Source organism: Thalassophryne amazonica, chromosome 13, assembly GCF_902500255.1.
Source record: "Thalassophryne amazonica chromosome 13, fThaAma1.1, whole genome shotgun sequence".
NCBI lineage: Eukaryota > Metazoa > Chordata > Actinopteri > Batrachoidiformes > Batrachoididae > Thalassophryne > Thalassophryne amazonica.
The window spans coordinates 42,322,457-42,342,645 of NC_047115.1; the positions used below are offsets into that span (position 1 = coordinate 42,322,457).

At 40.8% G+C, this 20,189-nt stretch overlaps 1 protein-coding gene across 1 annotated transcript in view; it reads left to right on the top strand.

Annotated features, from left to right (window-relative positions):
• The window catches only part of wdfy4 (WDFY family member 4), a 120,514-nt gene extending 104,435 nt beyond the window's left edge, over positions 1–16,079 (top strand). The window contains 12 exon segments of the mRNA XM_034184287.1: positions 1,501–1,610; positions 2,715–2,865; positions 3,042–3,133; positions 5,434–5,649; positions 5,762–5,882; positions 7,593–7,750; positions 9,510–9,668; positions 9,747–9,926; positions 10,076–10,258; positions 11,598–11,685; positions 12,365–12,494; positions 15,709–16,079. Coding sequence (XP_034040178.1) covers positions 1,501–1,610; positions 2,715–2,865; positions 3,042–3,133; positions 5,434–5,649; positions 5,762–5,882; positions 7,593–7,750; positions 9,510–9,668; positions 9,747–9,926; positions 10,076–10,258; positions 11,598–11,685; positions 12,365–12,494; positions 15,709–15,772 — 1,652 coding nt within the window. The 3' untranslated portion in view covers positions 15,773–16,079.
• The last annotated feature ends 4,110 nt before the right edge of the window (positions 16,080–20,189 follow it).

Consider the following 20,189-nt stretch of genomic DNA (forward strand, 5'->3'; position numbering starts at 1 on the left):
GAGCATCCCAAACATGCTCAATGGGTGACATGTCCGGTGAGTATGCCGGCCATGCAAGAACTGGGACATTTTCAGCTTCAAGAATTGTGTACAGATCCTTGCAACATGGGGCCGTGCATTATCCTGCTGCAACATGAGGTGATGTTCTTGGATGTATGGCACAACAATGGGCCTCAAGATCTCGTCACGGTATCTCTGTGCATTCAAAATGCCATCAATAAAATGCACCTGTGTTCTTCGTCTATAACAGACGCCTGCCCATACCATAACCCCACCGCCACCATGGACCACTCGATCCACAACATTGACATCAGAAAACCGCTCACCCACACGACGCCACACACACTGTCTGCCATCTGCCCTGAACAGTGTGAACCGGGATTCATCCGTGAAGAGAACACCTCTCCAACGTGCCAAACGCCAGCGAATGTGAGCATTTGCCCACTCAAGTCGGTTACGACGACGAACTGGAGTCAGGTCGAGACCCCGATGAGGACGACGAGCATGCAGATGAGCTTCCCTGAGACGGTTTCTGACAGTTTGTGCAGAAATTCTTTGGTTATGCAAACCGATTGTTTCAGCAGCTGTCTGAGTGGCTGGTCTCAGACGATGTTGGAAGTGAACATGCTGGATGTGGAGGTCCTGGGCTGGTGTGGTTACATGTGGTCTGCGGTTGTGAGGCTGGTTGGATGTACTGCCAAATTCTCTGAAACGCCTTTGGAGACGGCTTATGGTAGAGAAATGAACATTCAATACACGAGCAACAGCTCTGGTTGACATTCCTGCTGTCAGCATGCCAACTGCACGCTCCCTCAAATCTTGTGACATCTGTGGCATTGTGCTGTGTGATAAAACTGCACCTTTCAGAGTGGCCTTTTATTGTGGGTAGTCTAAGGCACACCTGTGCACTAATCATGGTGTCTAATCAGCATCTTGATATGGCACACCTGTGAGGTGGGATGGATTATCTCAGCAAAGGAGAAGTGCTCACTATCACAGATTTAGACTGGTTTAGACTGGTTTGTGAACAATATTTGAGGGAAATGGTGATATTGTGTATGTGGAAAAAGTTTTAGATCTTTGAGTTCATCTCATACAAAATGGGAGCAAAACCAAAAGTGTTGCGTTTATATTTTTGTTGAGTGTACAAACCCTTTAAGGCAGGTGTCACCAACTCCTCTCCAAGTTGCCATGTATGTATTCCATGTCTTCCTGCTGCAACTACAGCTGATATGTTAAGCCTGTTGTTTCCTAGCTGCTGTTTGGCTGAGCACAATTTACTTAATTAAATAGCATTTGGTAGAGCAGGGAGAGTTGGAAAAGATGCAGGGCAGGTACTCTCCAAGAGCAGAGTTGGTGACCCCTTGCATTAAGCAGAATTCCAGTGCCTCATTCAGGCACATACCAGGTTTAATGGAAATCAGCCAATGGAGCAGGGATGAGAAGGTGAACATACAGACAGACGGTGTTCAAATTATAGTTTGATTGTTTTCCCTCCAGGTGATCTAGCAGCGCACTGCCACTACTGCACCCACTACTCCTCAGCCATCATCGTAGCCTCCTTCCTTGTCAGAATGGAGCCATTTTCACACACCTTCATGGCACTGCAGGTAAATCATTTGACACCAGAACCTTTCACCAAGTAAAATCTGAGTTGAAAAGTAACAAATCAGCTAGGATCTCATTGAATTTGATATTGAATGGCTAAAATCAGCACATGGTCTATATTACAGTTGTCAAACTGATTCCAAAGTGCTGGTTTTTGTTGTAACCCCCAACTCCTTCAGGTGATTTCGATGAATACCATCACTTTGAGCAGATGGGAAGAGTTCATCAATGAAATCACCTGGTGGAGCTGGTGGTTACAAAGAAAACCTGCACCCTCATGGCCATTTCTGGAATCAGTTTGACACCTATGGTCTATACATACACTAGCATGTATGTTGCTAATTTTTAAAAGACAAAAATATGCACAAGGCCATTACAGTGATTAAAAATGTAATCAAACCAATTCAGGAAGCTGTAAATTAGAAATGTATAGACTACTGCTGATCAAGTAGTGTTTAGAATTTTGTGGATAGAGATACTCCCCTGTGGTGGTCAGTGTGAATCTGTCCAGGTTAAAGGCAAACCCACTGCATCACATCTCCACTGCTATTCATCACCGTCAAGTTTTCTTATAAAACTGAATGTTACTAATTATAAAACTCATTGGGTTTATTTTATTCACCCTATTTCTATGATGTTTTGCAAAAAAAAGCATCTAAAAGAAGCCTGTGCAGATAGGCAGAGATGTTAAAGTACAAAATCCAATTGATTACAGTGAAAAGATGTGCATATTTGATTGTCTAAATAAAGCAATAAAGATGTTCATCTGCTGAATTAGAGCGCTTTTTGTCTTCTGAAGCACACGGTGAGTGTGTAGTAATATCCATAACTGGATTTGCATTTCTGAGTTTTATGTTATTTTCATTCATTGAGGTAATTGTTTTACTCTAAATTATATTCTCTCTCATGAGATTAGATTATAGAATTTTGCAGAAAGATGAAAAGCTTCCTTGCAATCACAGGATTTCCAGCTTGTGCAATATAGTGAATAATATAAAATATGGTTCTGTGCACTGAACCAGACGTCAGATGGCTTCATTAATACACCAAACTTTGGCTTGAGAGTGTGCCGGCGTCTGACAGTACTATGCTTCTTCTCCCCACAGGGAGGGTTAGATATCCCAGAGCGGATGTTTTACAGTGTAAAGAAGGAGTGGGACTCAGCCTCCAGGGACAACATGGGAGATGTTAGAGAACTGATCCCAGAGTTCTTCTACCTTCCTGACTTTCTGGTCAACTCCAACCACATCCAGCTTGGTCAGGCACAAACAAAGTGAAAGAATGAATTCCCTGTTCAAAAATTTACCTTATGCAATCACCATTTGTTTGCAAGTTAATACAAATGTTCTTATATTAAATCTGATTTATCCTTGTAATGTCAAATTCAGATATCAGCAACGCAATGGCCTAAATGCATTTGTCTGTTTTTATAGGCTGCATGGAGGATGGTACTTCTGTGGGAGATGTGGAGCTACCTCCATGGGCCAAAGGTGACCCACAGGAGTTCATAAGAATCCACAGAGAGGTCAGTGACCACCCCAGCCTGTTAAAACTGATGCTTCCCAACAGCAGCTGATAGTAATAGAAAATGTACTGTTTTAGTCGACTGTAAAACCTGACAACTTATCACAACTCGCATATTTTGTCAAAACCAATGGGAAAGCTTTTAATTTTAAAGTCTTTCTTTGTCTTCTGAAAGTAGACTAGCAGAGGATTTGATTGATGGAGCCCTATGATCTTTTGCTTAACAACCCCACCCACCCCACACATACATACACACGCAGGCCCCACCCAGTCTGGCTCAAAGCTCCTCTGTCAAGTTCAATGCATGATTCCATGCATTGAATTATGCAGTGAATCAGAGTGGTGGTCAAGTGGTTTGCGCACTTGTTTCCAGAACAGAATTTTCCCACTTCAAGAACACCCCTGCCCACTGCCCATGTAATGTGGAGTTGTGGCAGAAAGGGCACCTGGTGTAAAACAAGTGTCAAATCAACATACAGATCCATATAGGATGTGCTGTAATGACCCGAAGTGAAAAAGAGAGAAGCCAAAAGGGCTTACAAAGGCAGCATGGAATCAGTAATATTAAGAGGAAGACCACAAATCTGTATTTTGTATCTTTGTATGTTAACCTATCTCAAACATTACACCATTCAGTCCAGAGACCAATCCACAAATCTGGGCTGTTCAAGACGAAGGAATCACAAATGTCTGCAAAATCGTACACCTGGGCAAAATCCGGGTGCACTGCTTGTCTTGTATATAAAAGTCAGATCGATGTGGGTTGGTACCTTCATACATATACATGCGTATATGTACATGCATACATGTGTATGTATGCATGCATGCTTATGTATGTAGGTAGGTAGGTAGGCCTATTTTTGACTGGCTTGTTGCCTAGCAAGAGTAACCATACCAAACAAGCCATAACCCTCCCAGCTAACACCCCCCAACACACACACACACACACACACACACACCCCACTACACATACAAAGTCGGCCAGCAGGAGTAAATATCAATCAAGATCAAAGCTCAGTGAGCAAGTTAGCCAACAATCAAGCATGCAACACTTGCACCAAGTTAATCAAAACTGCTTTCAAACCTTAAACAATTATGACCTTCAGTTTAACCCGTCTTCATGTATGTATGTATTTGAGTGTGGTCCGTTTTTGACCATCCTGTTGCATAACAGTAAATATGGCAATGCCACACACACACATTACAGGTTATCTATCAAGATCAATGCCCAGTGTGCATGATTAAAGGTCACCAATCAAGATCAAAGTACTCCATTTACAATTTCATAAAGATTCATATGCTGACAAACACAAACCTTATAGCTGAAGTCCAACAGACCTGTCACATCCAAACCTGGACTATTGGAGATGAAGCAGTCAGAAATGTCTAAGAACCTCACGCCCAGGCAACGCCCGGGTACACCGCTGGTGTGTGTGTGTTTGTGTGTGTATATATATATATATATATATATATATATATATATATATATATATATATATATATACACACAGACATTACAGGGCATCAATCTAAATTGACCCTTTACAGGCCAGGCACACAATTCTATTACTTGAAAACTTGAATGCTTTTTGTCTTTTCTCAGCTTTCTGTATTTTTTTCCTTCCAGTGAAGGATTTTCTGTTGTTTGTTTGTCTTCTTCTTTTCTATATTTCTATGACTTCCTCTGTATATACGACCCTCCCTTTTTGCATTCCTGGGGCATCTGCAATGGTTATCACTCTGTAATCTACTGAACTGCTCATATTGCTGAGCATTCTCACAAAATTATCAACTTTACAAGGGTTCTTTCACCCCCCCGTAGATAAATTAACTCAGGACAACATATCCTCATTATGAGGGTTTTTTTTTCCAGCTCTCTGTTCTTCCAGGATGGAGTTATTAAGATTGGGTTCAAGGATAATGCTGGTCATAATGCCCACTTTTCCTTATTAACTCTTCAAAACCAATCTCTGGCTAATTCTGCCCAAATCATTCTTTAATTCAAACAGGAAGATAAACTTATAACCCAACTGTGCAACTTCCTGTTCTGTTCTTTTAAATTAACTTTTTGAAGACATCATACAGTATCTGCATAATTTTATTTTTTTTTCTGCAGTGTGAAATAAGTTTTTTGTTTCTAAACTCTAATATGAACAGCTTGACTGATGGCTTTGGTCTGTGTGTAATAACACTTTTCACTGCACCTTGCTGTATTTTAAGGTTGCATGGTGGAGGTGTAGTGTTTTTCTAATATTTTTTGATGAGCTGGTCATAGTTTGTGCTCTGTATTGTTTCTCTTAGGCCTTGGAAAGTGACTTTGTAAGTTCCCACCTCCACCTGTGGATCGACTTGATTTTTGGGTACCGGCAGCAGGGTCCGGCCGCTGCAGAAAGCATCAACACCTTTCATCCATACTTTTACGCACAAAGGCGACCATGCCGACAAGATGCGCAGGATCCCCTTGTCAGGAGCACAATTTTTGGATATGTTAGCAATTTTGGCCAGGTTCCCAAGCAGGTGGGTATGTTTAACTAAAAAGGGGGTCGGGTGAGGGCAGTGCCTCCCAAAGGCTGAGGGTACGGTGCTAATTATCTAATGCAATTAATGCTTTGTATCATCTCCCCCATAGCTTTTCACCAAACCTCACCCACCCCGCAGTGTGTCTAAGAAAGATAGTTCTTCATCGCTGTGCCCGTTGCCATTTTTCTTCAAACTGGATAAACTGAAGACGACTGCACAACCATTCAGAGGTAGATCCAGACAGAAGAGAAGTAGTTAATAGGGCAGCACAGTTTCGTTTGAACCCTGCGTGATATTGCAGAATTTGACCACTTATAGGGACAGCCGCTCCTGTTGCGCAATATATACACAGAATAATATCACATGGGAAAATGGTGTACTGTTTTGTTTCCGGCTGCAATCACCAAAGCAGTCATGAAAAGTGCAGTTTTTTCTGGTTCCCAGCGGAGAAGGGAAGATGAGGCAAATGTGAGAGGTCGTGTTGGTAAGTGTTAGCCTACAGAGCTAACCAGAGTAGCTACGTTCTCTCGCCTGTGAAACCGCTGCGACATGTTTGAGCTCCGGGTCGTAGACAAACCGCAATACATGTCCACTTTCTGTTTTCTTTTCTTTGTTATTTTACCGGTTTAGCGCCCGCCCTCAAACAAGACTTTGCTGACCAGTTCGTTGAATTTCAAGTTTAAACCCCTCACAAAATACTTCACACATGCACAAATCAGTCTTTTTTGAAGCATTGAATAAAGTGAACCAATTACTCAGAAAATGATTCACTATTTAAAAAAAAAAATGAAACAGTAGATGGACCTTTTTAGAAGGTAATTTCAGAACACTCAAAGCAGTGTTTGAAACTACTACTTGTGGAAAGTATTCATTGTTTTGAAAAGCGACACCATTCTTTTGAAGCCCCCCCCCAAAAAAAGAAAACCTGGCTCTGCCTCTGTCATATTGTAGCTGTTTCTTAAAAGAATGGGCAAAGTTAAAGCAAATAATAGCAGTAATTTAAAAATGTGGCAATTATTTTCAAACACCTGAATCAGCATTTTTTTTTTCTGTTGAGCAAAGTTCAATCAGTTATTGCCTTCTTTCAACACAGTTTTATATTGTTCCTCCTTTATTTTATTTCACACCATTTGATGTCAATTACTATATACAAGCTCTGCCCAGGTCTCAAGGGAGTCATTGAAGCAGACTGGGTACATCCATAGATTAATTTACACTATGGAAGGGTGGAAGGAGCTATCTGTTAGAGCTACAATGTGGAGATGACTCTTCCGCTGAGCCCTACTTAATAATCTGAATATCCCTACAGGCCCACTGAGGGAGAGGAGATGAATCTGTGAATGCTCAGGGAGAGATTCCTGCATATTACATTTCATATTAAATCTTAGAGTGTCTGATCTGATCAATAAGGAGACTGAGATGAATAGGAACAGGAATGTTGAGGCTAATGCGGACACAACATCTTTCTGGGGATTTTAAAAGCTGGTCTGACAAAAGAATATAATGATTTCTGCCCATTCCTGCATGAATAGGTCAATTACAGTCTCTCTCACTGTCTCATGCACATATTGTGGTTTCTGTCCAAGACTCGTGCATGTGTGTGTGTGCGTGTCCCCATAGGACGTAGCCATAGCATGAGGCGACGAGGGAATAGCCGTTATAATTGCCCACTTTTTTGCAGTCAATTTAATGAAATTCCCTCTAAGTTTACTGAACTGCACAACTCTTTAATGTGATGTTTGTGAAGAGCCATTACCTTTATTTGGCCAGGTAATTTTATTCAGGTACACTAAAGGCAGAATGAGGTCATACTCTGTCAATTTCCTGCACCGTAAAATTCTTTTCGGTGCTTATGTTTTAAGTGACAAATAATAAAAATAAAGAAAATGCCCTCATACTTTGTTTTTACAACTTTCTTATGCTGTGGGCTTTTTTTGCAGAGCTTCCAAGAGGTCCAGTAGGTCAAATACTGTGTCTCGATAAAGAGCTGCTGATCCTGGGGAGAAACCTGCTTCTGTTGTCCCCTCTGTCGAGCTGCTTCTTCAGCTGGGGCTTTACTGACAACAGCTGTGCCTTTGGAAACTGTGTCACTGAGAAGGTACGACATGGACGAGCTTCACAGGAAATGGATTTTACTTGGCATTTTTATGCTTTCTTGCCCAAACTGAATACATGAGTTTTTGCAAGCCCACAACACATTTATGGCCATGAAGTTTTCTTTCATTAAATATGGACTGTTAAATAATTTCATGAATTCTGTATACATTGTTGATCACTAATGTCCTTGCATTCATACAGAATAATCTTTGCTTTTGTCACACAGATTCTGACTCTCAACTTGTAAAATAGTAAATGGGCTGCATTTATATAGCACTTTTCCATCTGCCTCAGACGCTCAAAGCGCTTTGTAATAATGCCTCACATTCACGCCAATGTCAGGGCGCTGCCATACAACGCGCTCACTACACACCGGGAGCAACTAGGAGATTAAGGACCTTGCCCAAGGGCCCCTAGTGATTTTTCCGGTCAGGCTGGGATTTGAACCAAGGATCCTCTGGGCTTAAGCCCAGTGCTTAACCGCTAGACCATCACCTCCCCTAAACTTGTCACATATTGACACTTGGTCAGTACACTTATCGTCAGCATTAGATGCACAGGGTAGCAGGTTGAAATACAGTAGTCTAATTTCTCTCTGATAACATAAACTATCTTCAGAAGCCAAAAAAAAAAAATAAAATTAAGAGAGAGGCTGAAGGCCCTTACTTGCATATTTCTCTGGGCATGATCCATCTCACCAATGCCTCAGTATTGAGAATCTCAGCAGCTGGAAAAGGCCAAGGACACGCCCACATTTTACTTGACTCCAGCAGACAGATGGTTACTTTTCAGAGTTGGGATGGACTGGTTGTCACCTTGGTGGTTGCCATCCAAGGCCTTTTGGTGTTCCATTTTATGGTGACATGGCAATGCTTCTGCATCTGACCAGTTATGAGGGAAGATCCTTCAAAAGTCATCCTGTTGTTAGCCTTTACAGTTAAATATGGTTTGAGTTTCATGTTAAATATCCTTAAAATTGCATAATTCTATAACTTTGTGTGGAAACTCCTGGGCTCTAACCATAACTTAGATCTGAAATGGCTCATTTTATACTTCGTGACATATGTTATGGAATTCTGAACTCATGCTTCTCTGCGAGATACTGAGATGGTCTGTGTTCTATATTCAGTGGGTGTGCTATAATGCACTAAAGTGGTTATCTCCAAAAGCTCAATATTTGTTTATTATTTTACACCTGAAAAGGAGTATAATTTTCATTTTTTTTTCTTCTTTTTGCTGCACTCATTAGGGGTCACCACAGCAGATCATCTTTCTCCGTCTCACCATGTCCACTGTCTTTCTTCTCTTCACTTTGGCTTTTCTCTTCTCCTCCTGCCTTGGAAGCGACATCTTCAGCATCCTTCTCCCTATATATCCTGAATTCCTCCTCTGCAAATGCCCAAACCTCAATCTCAACTCTTTGATTTTGACTCTAAATGTCCTACTTGTGCTGTCTTGTAGATACCTTTTGGTTCAGAAATCACTCCTGCCACCTTTCTCCAACCACTCCACTTTGCCTGCGCTCTCTTCTTGAAAATGTGTAGAATAAACTGGTTTGAATTCACTCGTCAGATGTATCTGTTGAATTCCAAAGTACCAGTTAGAAAAAGACACATTTGTCTACTGTTTAGCTGATGTTAAGGCATCCTGCTATGCTCCAGTCTAAATGCACCTCTGGAGGAAAATAAGCACATTTCAACAAAAGAAGGAAGCACAAGTTATTCCATCATGCACATCACGTATGTGCTATCCATCTCCAGACCTTTGCAGTGTGTGAGAGTTTGTGTGACTGGGGGGAGACGTTATGCGCCGCCTGTCCAAACCCGACGACTATCATCACAGCAGGGAGCAGCGCTGTGGTGTGTGTGTGGGATGTAGCAGTCAGCAAGGACAAACTCACTCGTATGAAACTCAAACAGGTTTGTCTGTCTGCATGTGTTTATAGCAGAGACGAATAGAACAAACGGTGTCAAACTAAAGTCCTTTGTTGTTCGTAGCCCTTGTACGGTCACACAGATGCAGTGACGTGCCTGGCTGTGTCTGAGCTCCACAGCCTGCTGGTCAGCGGCTCCCGGGACCTCACATGTATCCTGTGGGACCTGGATGAGCTCAGCTACATTACTCAACTTGTAGGACACACAACTAGCATCTCTGCACTGACTATCAACGAACTCACTGTAAGTGATCTCGCTCCCACTTCTTCTGGAACCATGTTGTTCGCCTTAGTGCAGCTCAGTTGAAGGAAGGGAGACGTCTCATTGTTGACAGCATAGAGGTCCTGTTGGTGTACTTATTTTTATTGCGCATCTCTCTGATCATGTCCAAGGGTGAGATTGCATCATGCGCTGGGCCTTTGCTGTACCTGTGGACCATGAAGGGTCAGCTGTTGTCCTGCACCAACACTTCCTGTGAAATTCAGGCAGATATCCTGTGTGTCCGTTTCACACAGCGACACGAGTGGGACGCCAGGAATGCCATCGTCACTGGCTGTGCAGATGGTGTCATACGGGTACGATCTTTTCTGTGTATTATAAGCAGCGGTTGGCACAGTTACAGTTCTGTTCAAAAATTTACATACCCTGGCAGAATTTTTGTGTTAACATAAACCACCCAAATAACCCTGATCAAAGGTTTACATCCCCCAGTACTTAATGCCGTGTGTTGCCCCCTTTAACATCACTGACAGCTTGGAGTCTTTTGTGGTAGCTGTGGATGAAGCTCTCTGATGGTTTTGATCAGGATCATTTGGGAAGGGTATCATTTGGGTAACTTTTGAGCACAAAAAAATGTAACCTCAAAAAACAAAACAAAAAAAAACAAAAAACAGAAAAGCAGGGAGAAGCAATCGATCCCTCATTCATCCAACGTTCAGCCAGTCACGTTTTAGCTCCATTGGTCATGTGACACCAAGACCAAATTGAAAGAACAAGAAGATGACGTGATACATTGCTGAATGTTGGATGATTGAGACAGGGATCGATAGCTTCTCCCTGCTTTTCTATTTTTTTTTTTTTTTATGTTGAATTTTTTGTTTCTTAGGTTGAATTTTTTTTTTTTTTTTGGTCAAAATTTTTTTTAGGTTGATGTTTGTGAGCCTGAATATTTTGATGCTAAACAAATTCAACCTTTTAAATTCAACTTCAAACTCTGATTTTAATGCAAAAAAAAAAAAAAAAAAAATTCAACCGTAAAAATTCTAATTCAAACTCTGATGGCACAGATTTACATCCATACAAAAGCCCATCACATTTCAAATCATTTGCTTTGTTTTCACACACACACACGCACACACACACACACACATATATATATATATATATATATATATATATATATATATTTCCATCTTTGACAGGCATTATTATTGATCAGCATCGCAACAATGCAATGTCAACCTTCAAAGAGGATCCTCAGGGGAAGTCTTCCCAATTTGGGAAGTGTGTCTCTAAAGTCACTCCTGGCACCTCCTTGCAGAACTAATAATCCAGCGCCAGTGGTTCTACATTGTACTTGCACCGTATACTGCATAATAGTCAAACGTGGCACTCATTACTTTGGCATTAGCCTTGCAGGTAGCAGCCTGATTGCACACCAAAGTACTAACAGCACCATATAGTTTGTGTGACGTATGACTGGTTGTTTTGGATTAATATGAGCCTTTTCTATCAGTCTGTAAAGGGCTGGCCATACCACAGCCACAACGCACACAAGTGGCATTATTCCCGTATTATTACAGACTTATCGGCTGTCTGTGTATGCACGTGCACACATTGGTGTGAATATGAGTGTATTTGTTATTATGTTGAATTACGCCTGATTTTGCTACTCGTTATGTGTCTCTCATACAGATATGGAGGATGGAGTACACGAGAACACAATTACGTGGCCCTCCAGACGAGCCTGTGTCCCCAGGGCAAGAGCGGACAGAGAGAGCCGGTAATACCACAATGCACGCTGCACCTCGCATGACAGGATGTAGGGTAGAATATGTATGTAGGTATTGCATTTCATATTGTGCAAATGACTAAACCTTACTGAAATGCACATCTAAGATTTTTGTTCAATTTACAGTATATATTATTTTCTGTTTCAAAAAGAAACCCGTCACTCTCTAATTAAATTAATCCTTAAGCGTGAAATGATTTTTGTGAAAGTGTTCCTCCGCAGAGCTTGGTTTTTAGATGAGACTTTGCAACGCTTGGCCCATCCCTCCCTAGCATTATGGGTAGCAGGAATTATGTTGTTATAAAGTTATTAAACATAGAGGCAGTAAACACTGATGAGTAATTCTGCTGACGTGTGTGCGCGTGTATAATTTAGAAAGCAATAATACCCAGATCCAATTTGGCATACATTGGTTACAGCCTCGTGTCACCTCATAGGAGTATTATGCTTGGCAAATTACATCGAGTCTTTACATAACACTGAAGCGTCCTTATGTTTGAGGGATTTTTCTCCCTGCACCAGCCTGCTGACCGTAGATAAACACAGCTCTGTTTTTCGGGCTCATTTAAATTTTTTATTTTTTTTTGTGGGGGCCGTTTGATCAATGCTACACCTTTCTTGTGATTGAGTGATAACTAGAGGTTGAAGTATTCTCTACATGTGTCCACAGTGGGTAGCTCATGCCAGGTTAAAGAGTGGGAGAGAAGTTTGGTGTTATGTCAAGAGCTGAACAGAAGTCACGCTGCATCACAGCGCCGCCACAGGGCTAATCCAGCCATCACAGCTGTGGCTATGTCAAGGTACAGTAGTGTGCACCCATTTATAGCTGTGATGGAGTTTACACATCCAGTTCAAGTTGAATTAGAACCACATCATACTACAACCCCTGGCAAAAATTATGGAATCACCAGCCTCGGAGGATGTTCATTCAGTTGTTTAATTTTGTAGAAAAAAAAGCAGATCACAGACATGACACAAAACTAAAGTCATTTCAAATGGCAACTTTCTGGCTTTAAGAAACACTATAAGAAATCAAGAAAAAAAGATTGTGGCAGTCAATAACGGTTACTTTTTTAGACCAAGCAGAGGAAAAAAATATGGAATCACTCAATTCTGAGGAAAAAATTATGGAATCACCCTGTAAATTTTCATCCCCCAAACTAACACCTGCATCAAATCAGATCTGCTCGTTGACATTGACCCTATACCATGACATTGACCCTATGTGTCTTTTTGCAAGGAATGTTTTCGCAGTTTTTGCTCTATGGCAAGATGCATTATCATCTTGAAACATCCCCAAACATCCTTTCAATTGTCCAAATATCAACGTAAACTTGTGCATTTATTGATGATGTAATGACAGCCATCTCCCCAGTGCCTTTACCTGACATGCAGCCCCATATCATCAATGACTGTGGAAATTTACATGTTCTCTTCAGGCAGTCATCATTATAAATCTCATTGGAACGGCACCAAACAAAAGTTCCAGCATCATCACCTTGCCCAATGCAGATTCGAGATTCATCACTGAATATGACTTTCATCCAGTCATCCACAGTCCACGAATGCTTGTCCTTAGCCCATTGTAACCTTGTTTTTTTTCTGTTTAGGTGTTAATGATGGCTTTCGTTTAGCTTTTCTGTATGTAAATCCCATTTCCTTTAGGCGGTTTCTTACAGTTCGGTCACAGACGTTGACTCCAGTTTCCTCCCATTCGTTCCTCATTTGTTTTGTTGTGCATTTTTCGATTTTTGAGACATATTGCTTTAAGTTTTCTGTCTTGACGCTTTGATGTCTTCCTTGGTCTACCAGTATGTTTGCCTTTAACAGCCTTCCCATGTTGTTTGTATTTGGTCCAGAGTTTAGACACAGCTGACTGTGAATAACCATCTTTTGCAACATTGCATGATGATTTACTCTCTTTTAAGAGTTTGATAATCCTCTCCTTTGTTTCAATTGACATCTCTCGTGTTGTAGCCATGATTCATGTCAGTCCACTTGGTGCAACAGCTCTCCAAGGTGTGTTCACTCCTTTTTAGATGCAGACTAACGAGCAGATCTGATATGATGCAGGTGTTAGTTTTGGGGATGAAAATTTACAGGGTGATTCCATAATTTTTTCCTCAGAATTGAGTGATTCCATATTTTTTTCCTCTGCTTGGTCTAAAAAAGTAACCGTTACTGAGTGCCACAATCTTTTTTTCTTGATTTCTTATAGTGTTTCTTAAAGCCAGAAAGTTGCCATTTGAAATGACTTTAGTTTTGTGTCATGTCTGTGATCTGCTTTTTTTTTCTACAAAATTAAACAACTGAATGAACATCCTCCGAGGCTGGTGATTCCATAATTTTTGCCAGGGGTTGTATAAGTTGTGAAACATTTGCTTGTTTGTTTGTTCCACTACTCATCCAAGGTGCTCAGACTAATTTCCATCAAATTTCATCTGTGCATATTGGTTAATCGTAAACCTGTCCTTAAGGGTTTGTTTTGGCAAAGGTCAAGGTCATTGGGGTCAGTTAAATACCCTACTCCTCGCAGGTCCTTGGATCTATTTCTTCCCAACTTGATGTGGATGACAGTTGACCCCAGAGTGGCTCTTGAAACATTTGTTATAGTATAGGTTAAGGTAAATGAGGTCAAAGGTTAAAATTTATGTTTTTCATTCCAGTTTGCAACACACTTGGTACACATATGCGGGTGGGTTTTGGAATTGTCCAGCAAGGTCAAATTTGCCCAAGATCAATCATTGGGTTGGAGTCATGTCTGCCTGCCTTTGTTGGGCTACCCTTCCCAGGACCTTTAGCTGATTTCAACCAAACTTGATAAAGGTTAGTAATAGAATTGCCATCAAAAATTCATTTTGGCAAAGATCATCATCATCAAGGAATTTGTGTTTCAACCTTATTTGGACCAAATGTGGCACACAGGTAGATTCCAGAATTGCCCAGACAAGGTCTGCCAGAGGTCAGTCATTTGGGTGAAGGTCAAAGTCACTGGAGTCAGCTGTCAGATTGGCATAGCCATTATTGTCTTAATGCCAACGACTGCTATCATTTAGTTTTATTGAATACAAGGCAATAGTACCTGTGTGCATGAAGTTACAAAGGTCAGGTAGGTATAGCATCAAATGGATCCACACACCTTGTTTATAATAGAATTTCCAGATACACAGCACAATTTATTCTTATTTTGGCTTCTCTTCTTCATTCGTGGTCACCACAGCAGATCTGATATGGATCTGCATGTTGATTTACCACAAATTTCACATTGGATGCCCTTCCTGAGACAACTCCATGGAGAATGGGCATGGGTGGTGTCCACACAACGTAATTCTTGGCTGAGTGGAATTTGATGTTTGACCCCAGTATCCATGACTTCAATCCAACGTATTGACCTTTGCCTGGTGATACCACAGCAGTTCAATTACGCGCTTACAGTGGCAACTTTAATCCTAATCTGGTTCAAAATTAAATATGTTGACCTTGATCCCAATGACTATGACCTTTGCTAAAACAAACCATTTAAGCATAATTCTGGGGGTGGACCTTTATCCACACTCCAAGCTTGGTAGAAAGCAGTCAAAGAACCTGGGATTTGAAGGCTGACAGACAGACAAAACTTTGAGCTTAACCCCAAAGACTTACCTTTGGCAAATTTGACTTTACCTTGGCAATTCTAGAGCCCACCAATGTGTGCCATGTTGGGTGCAAATTGGAGAGAGAAAATAATGTAAAATTTGACTTTCAGTGACAGTGACATTGACTTTTGCCAAAAGTAGACCTCCATTCACATATGGTGTTTGATGTAAATTGGACAAAGAACCTGTCGGGAGTCATGTAACAGACAGACAAATGATCAAATTACAATATGGTTTCCATCTTAATGGGTTTGCACTTCTGATCTGATTTGTCACTTGTGTGGTTAAGATAATAATCAGAATATGCCTGTATAACCTCAGTAGTTTCAGTAAGCGGCTGTTAAATTCCATGTTATTGACAATTGCCAATTCTCTGCAGGAGCCACACTACTTTGTTAGCAGGTGATGCCTGGGGCCGAGTTTACACCTGGACCTGTGAGTGAGAAGATACAGTTTGTGTCTCCATTTCTACACACTTATTCTCTTTACTTTAAATGTGACTCAGAAATAGGCAAAGAGAGGTACTCACCGTCTGTAGGATGTGAAATGCACTTGTGCTTACTTGAGTTGTGTTGAACGTCACCCTCGTGTGTACATTCAGTGAAGGTCATGACATATGAATATTTGTGAATTTCATTTCTTTTTAAATCCTAGAAATGTTGCCTCCTTTTTAATTTGTTTCTGTTGTAAATACTCCTTGTTTTAACAAATTTGAATAAATTTTTATGGCTGTAAAGCATTTTCACTAAATTCACTTCTGGACTAGTGATTTTTAAGCACAACTAAAACACAAGGGAAGCCAAGATAGGATTCTGTCCTCCTTGGCACAGTGATCTATTCAACAATTCAGTGTTACAACCAAAACTATAATACATACACTTTTCTTTCCTTTATAATTGACATCCTTGACCATGCAAACATACCACTAGAACTTGGAATCACTTTTATGTCTTTATTAGTTCAAAAGTTATTGTATAAAAACGATTTTTCGGTAATGGTGGTTTTCTTCTGGATCTAGCTCCATAACATTTGAAGTTACATCAAATCTGATGACACCTTACTCAATCAGTACAGATTCAGCTACAATTTGGTGTTAGTTGTGCATCTCTAGCTTCATTTGTCACCTCACACTGACACATTTTCCATTTTCCCTATAGTTTTGCATATTCTGGATCACCAGATCCGGAATCCGGATCTGATCATCACCAAACTTTGTTGTTTGATACAACATTTGACTATGTTACACCCTAATTTTTTTCAAGCCTTTCTGCCTTGTTTTTGTGGAGTTAGAAACTAGAATGTCAGAATTCCCCCTATCCCACAATGGTGAAGAATTCTTTAAAAGATTCCTGGATCCGGTCATGATCCGGATCACCACTAAAATTTAATCACTTGTTCCTCTTGTCATTTCCATCCACTCCACAAAATTTCATCAAAGTCCATTCAAAACCTTTTGAGTTATCTTGCTGACAGACAGACAGACAGACAAACGCGACCGAAAACATAACCTCCTTGGCGGACGTAATGACAAAAGTATATCTGTGTATAATGGATGCCTGGTATGTCACAACATAAAGGCAGTTGCTGTTGGTCAGTCAATAATAACATAAATGTAAAAACCTGATTAAATACAAGCCCAGTTTCTTACAAATTGCAGCAGACTGCATAAAATTATGTATTTTTCAAAGTTCAAATTTGTAATATTTATTATATACATACATACATATATAGTTCCTCCCTGCAATAAGCCACAAAAGTTGAAAATTTTCAACTTTGGTGTAATTTTTTCCATCACTCTCATTGAAAAAGATAGAGCATCTGGTTTATAGTCTGCTGCTTACAGGCAACATATGTGAATACAACATTTGGATTTCACTGAGTTTTTTCTGTGTAATTGAAGGGGTGTTGAACAATGAAAGCTGCTGGTTAAATGTTTAGTTGGAGACGTCTGGCCCCCTGCAGTATGTGGCTATCCACCCCAACAATTACACACAGCCTTACCATTTGTTTTGGTTGTAAGGTCAGGAAGCAGGTGATTCTGATTCCAACCAGAGGAGGTACAGTGCATCCAGAAAATATTCACAATGCTTCAGTTTTTCCACATTTTTTATGTTACAGCCTTATTCCAAAATGGATGAAATTCTTTTTTCCTCAAAATTCTACACACATTGAGAAAGACACACACCTGTCTACTTATAAGGTCCGACAGTTGATGGTGCAAGTCAGAGCACAAACCAAGCATGAAGTCAAAGGAATTGTCTGTAGACCTCTGAGACAGGATTGTCTTGAGGCGCAAATCTGGGGAAGGGTACAGAAACATTTCTGCTGCTTTGAAGGTCTCAATGAGCACAGTGGCCTCCATCATTTGTAATTGGAAGATGTTCGCATCCACCCGGACTCTTCCTGGAACTTGCCACACTTCTAAACCGAGTGATCGGGGGAGAAGGGCCTCAGTCAGGGAAGTGACCAAGAACCCAATGGTCACTCTGTCAGAGCTCCAGCATTCCTCTGTAGAGAGAGGAGAACCTTCCTGAAGGACCACCATCTCTGCAATCCACCAGTCAGTCCTGTATGGTAGAGTGGCCAGATGGAAGCCACTCCTTAGTAAAAAGCACATGGCAGCCTGCCTGGAGTTTGCAAAAGGCACCTGAAGGAATCTCAGACCATGAAAAACAAAATTCCCTGGTCTGATGAGTCAAAGATTAAACTCTTTGGCCTGCATGCCAGGCATCATGTTTGGAGGAAACCACGCACCATCCCTGAAGTATGGTGGCGGCAGCATCACACTGTGGGAATGTTTTTCAGCAGCAGGAACTGGGAGACTAGTCAGGATTGAGGGAAAGATGAATGCAGCAATGTACAGAGACATCCTGGATGAAAACCTGCTGCAGAGCGCACTTGACCTCAGGCTAGGGTGACAGACCATCTTTCAGCAGGTATTGGATTTTGTAGTGTTATTATTGGCCTATAAAATTGTTCACAGACTGGCACCGCCCTACCTGGCCGGCCTGGTTGAGCCATACGTACCGGCTTGGGCCCTGCGTTCACAGGGTGCAGGTCTATCGTATGTCCCTAGGGTGAATAAAAACTCAGTGGGTTACAGAGCCTTTTCTCACCGCGCCCCAGCTCTGTGGAATGATCTGCCTACACAGATCCGACAGTTGGACTCTGTGGAGACTTTCAAGACCAGATTGAAGACCCACTTTTTTCCCTGTTTTATCATTAGTATTTTATACAATTGTCTTCTTTTATTCCTTTTATTTATTTTATTCCTTTTACTTATTTATGTTTTAATTTTTTTATTGTGCTGTTAATCTTAATTCATTTTATTCTGCCTTTTAAATGATGTTTGTGAAGCGCCTTGAGGCGACTCGTCGTGATTTGGCGCTATATAAGTTAATAAATTTGATTTGATTTGAGGACAATGACCCTAAGCACACAGTCAAGCTATCAAGGATGTGGCTTCAGGACAACTCTGTGAATGTCCTTGAGTGGGCCAGCCAGAGCCCAGACCTGAATCTGATTGAACATCTCTGGAGAGATCTGAAAATGGCTGTGCACCGATGCTCCACATCCGACCTGATGGGTCTTGAGAGGTGCTGTAAAGAGGAATAGGCAAACCTGCCCAAAGATAGGTGCACCAAGCTCGTGACATCATATTCAAGAAGACTGGAGGCAGTAATTGCTGCCAAAGGTCCACCAGCAAAGTATTGAGCAAAGGGTGTAAATACTTATGTGCATGTATAAATACTTTTTTCATGTTGTCATTATGGGGTGTTGTGAGTACAATTTTGACAGGAAAAATGAATTTGCTCCATTTTGGAATAAGGCTGTAACATAACGAAATGTGGAAAAAGTGAAGCGCTGTGAATACTTTCTGATTGCACTTTAAATATTGTGCTATGTACCTTTATAAATGTTGGTCTTGAACCCTATTACAACTGGACTAGTTATGGAGGTGGAATAAAGTAATTATTACCAAAGGTTCTCAGTGATCTTTTTAATTTTTTAATCCAGTCCAAATGGGCCAAATCAAACATTTTTCTGACAGGTCATTCATTTGTCGGTAAGAATTCTGGTGTCTTTTTACCTTCTGTAAAAGGACCTGTAGAAATGGCATATCTCAGGTTATATTTGTCCTGTGTGAACACGCACGTCTGTAATATTAATATTGTCTGGAAACAAAGTTTTCTGCCATTTATCTCAAGTAGGGAGGTGCTTAGAGGCATTTGGAAGACATTCACCACAACAGCAGCATTCATGGTTGAGTTTATTGACAGAGAATATCTGTATAATTATAGGCTACTATATCAGAGGGGTTTTTTAAATATAATATCTGAAAAATATATCGTATGTCACAAAGCCTTACTGCATCTCATGATTCTACCTGGTTCAAGAAGGATAATTTTAAGGTGAAACCTTAAACTAGAAACAGTAAAATAGCAGTTCTGCTTGTTATGAGCCCATGGGGGGTTCCATTTCCATTTCTAAACATTGATGTTAATCTCAGGGAAACTACCTTGCCTTTACTCAAATGTTCACTTGTTAAATTTCTGTTCTGACTTTCCATTTTAATGGCAGTAGACTGTGAAGGCTCCTCTCTTTCAGTCTCTCTCATAGACATGCACTGCTCTCATTCTCTGTCATAAAGGACGAGGTCTCTCTCTTTAACCTTTGTGTGTGCGGCTAATTGTGCAAAGTGGAGTAGCTTAATAGAGTGGAAAATAGTCCTCATAATTTTCCCAGAGAGCGAGCGGTGACCTTCTCTAAAGACAACAGCCATCTCCATTCTCTCTACACGGCTGGTTTTATGATATGAAATGTCAAACCATCGGGTACCTCAGAATAATTAAATCAAAT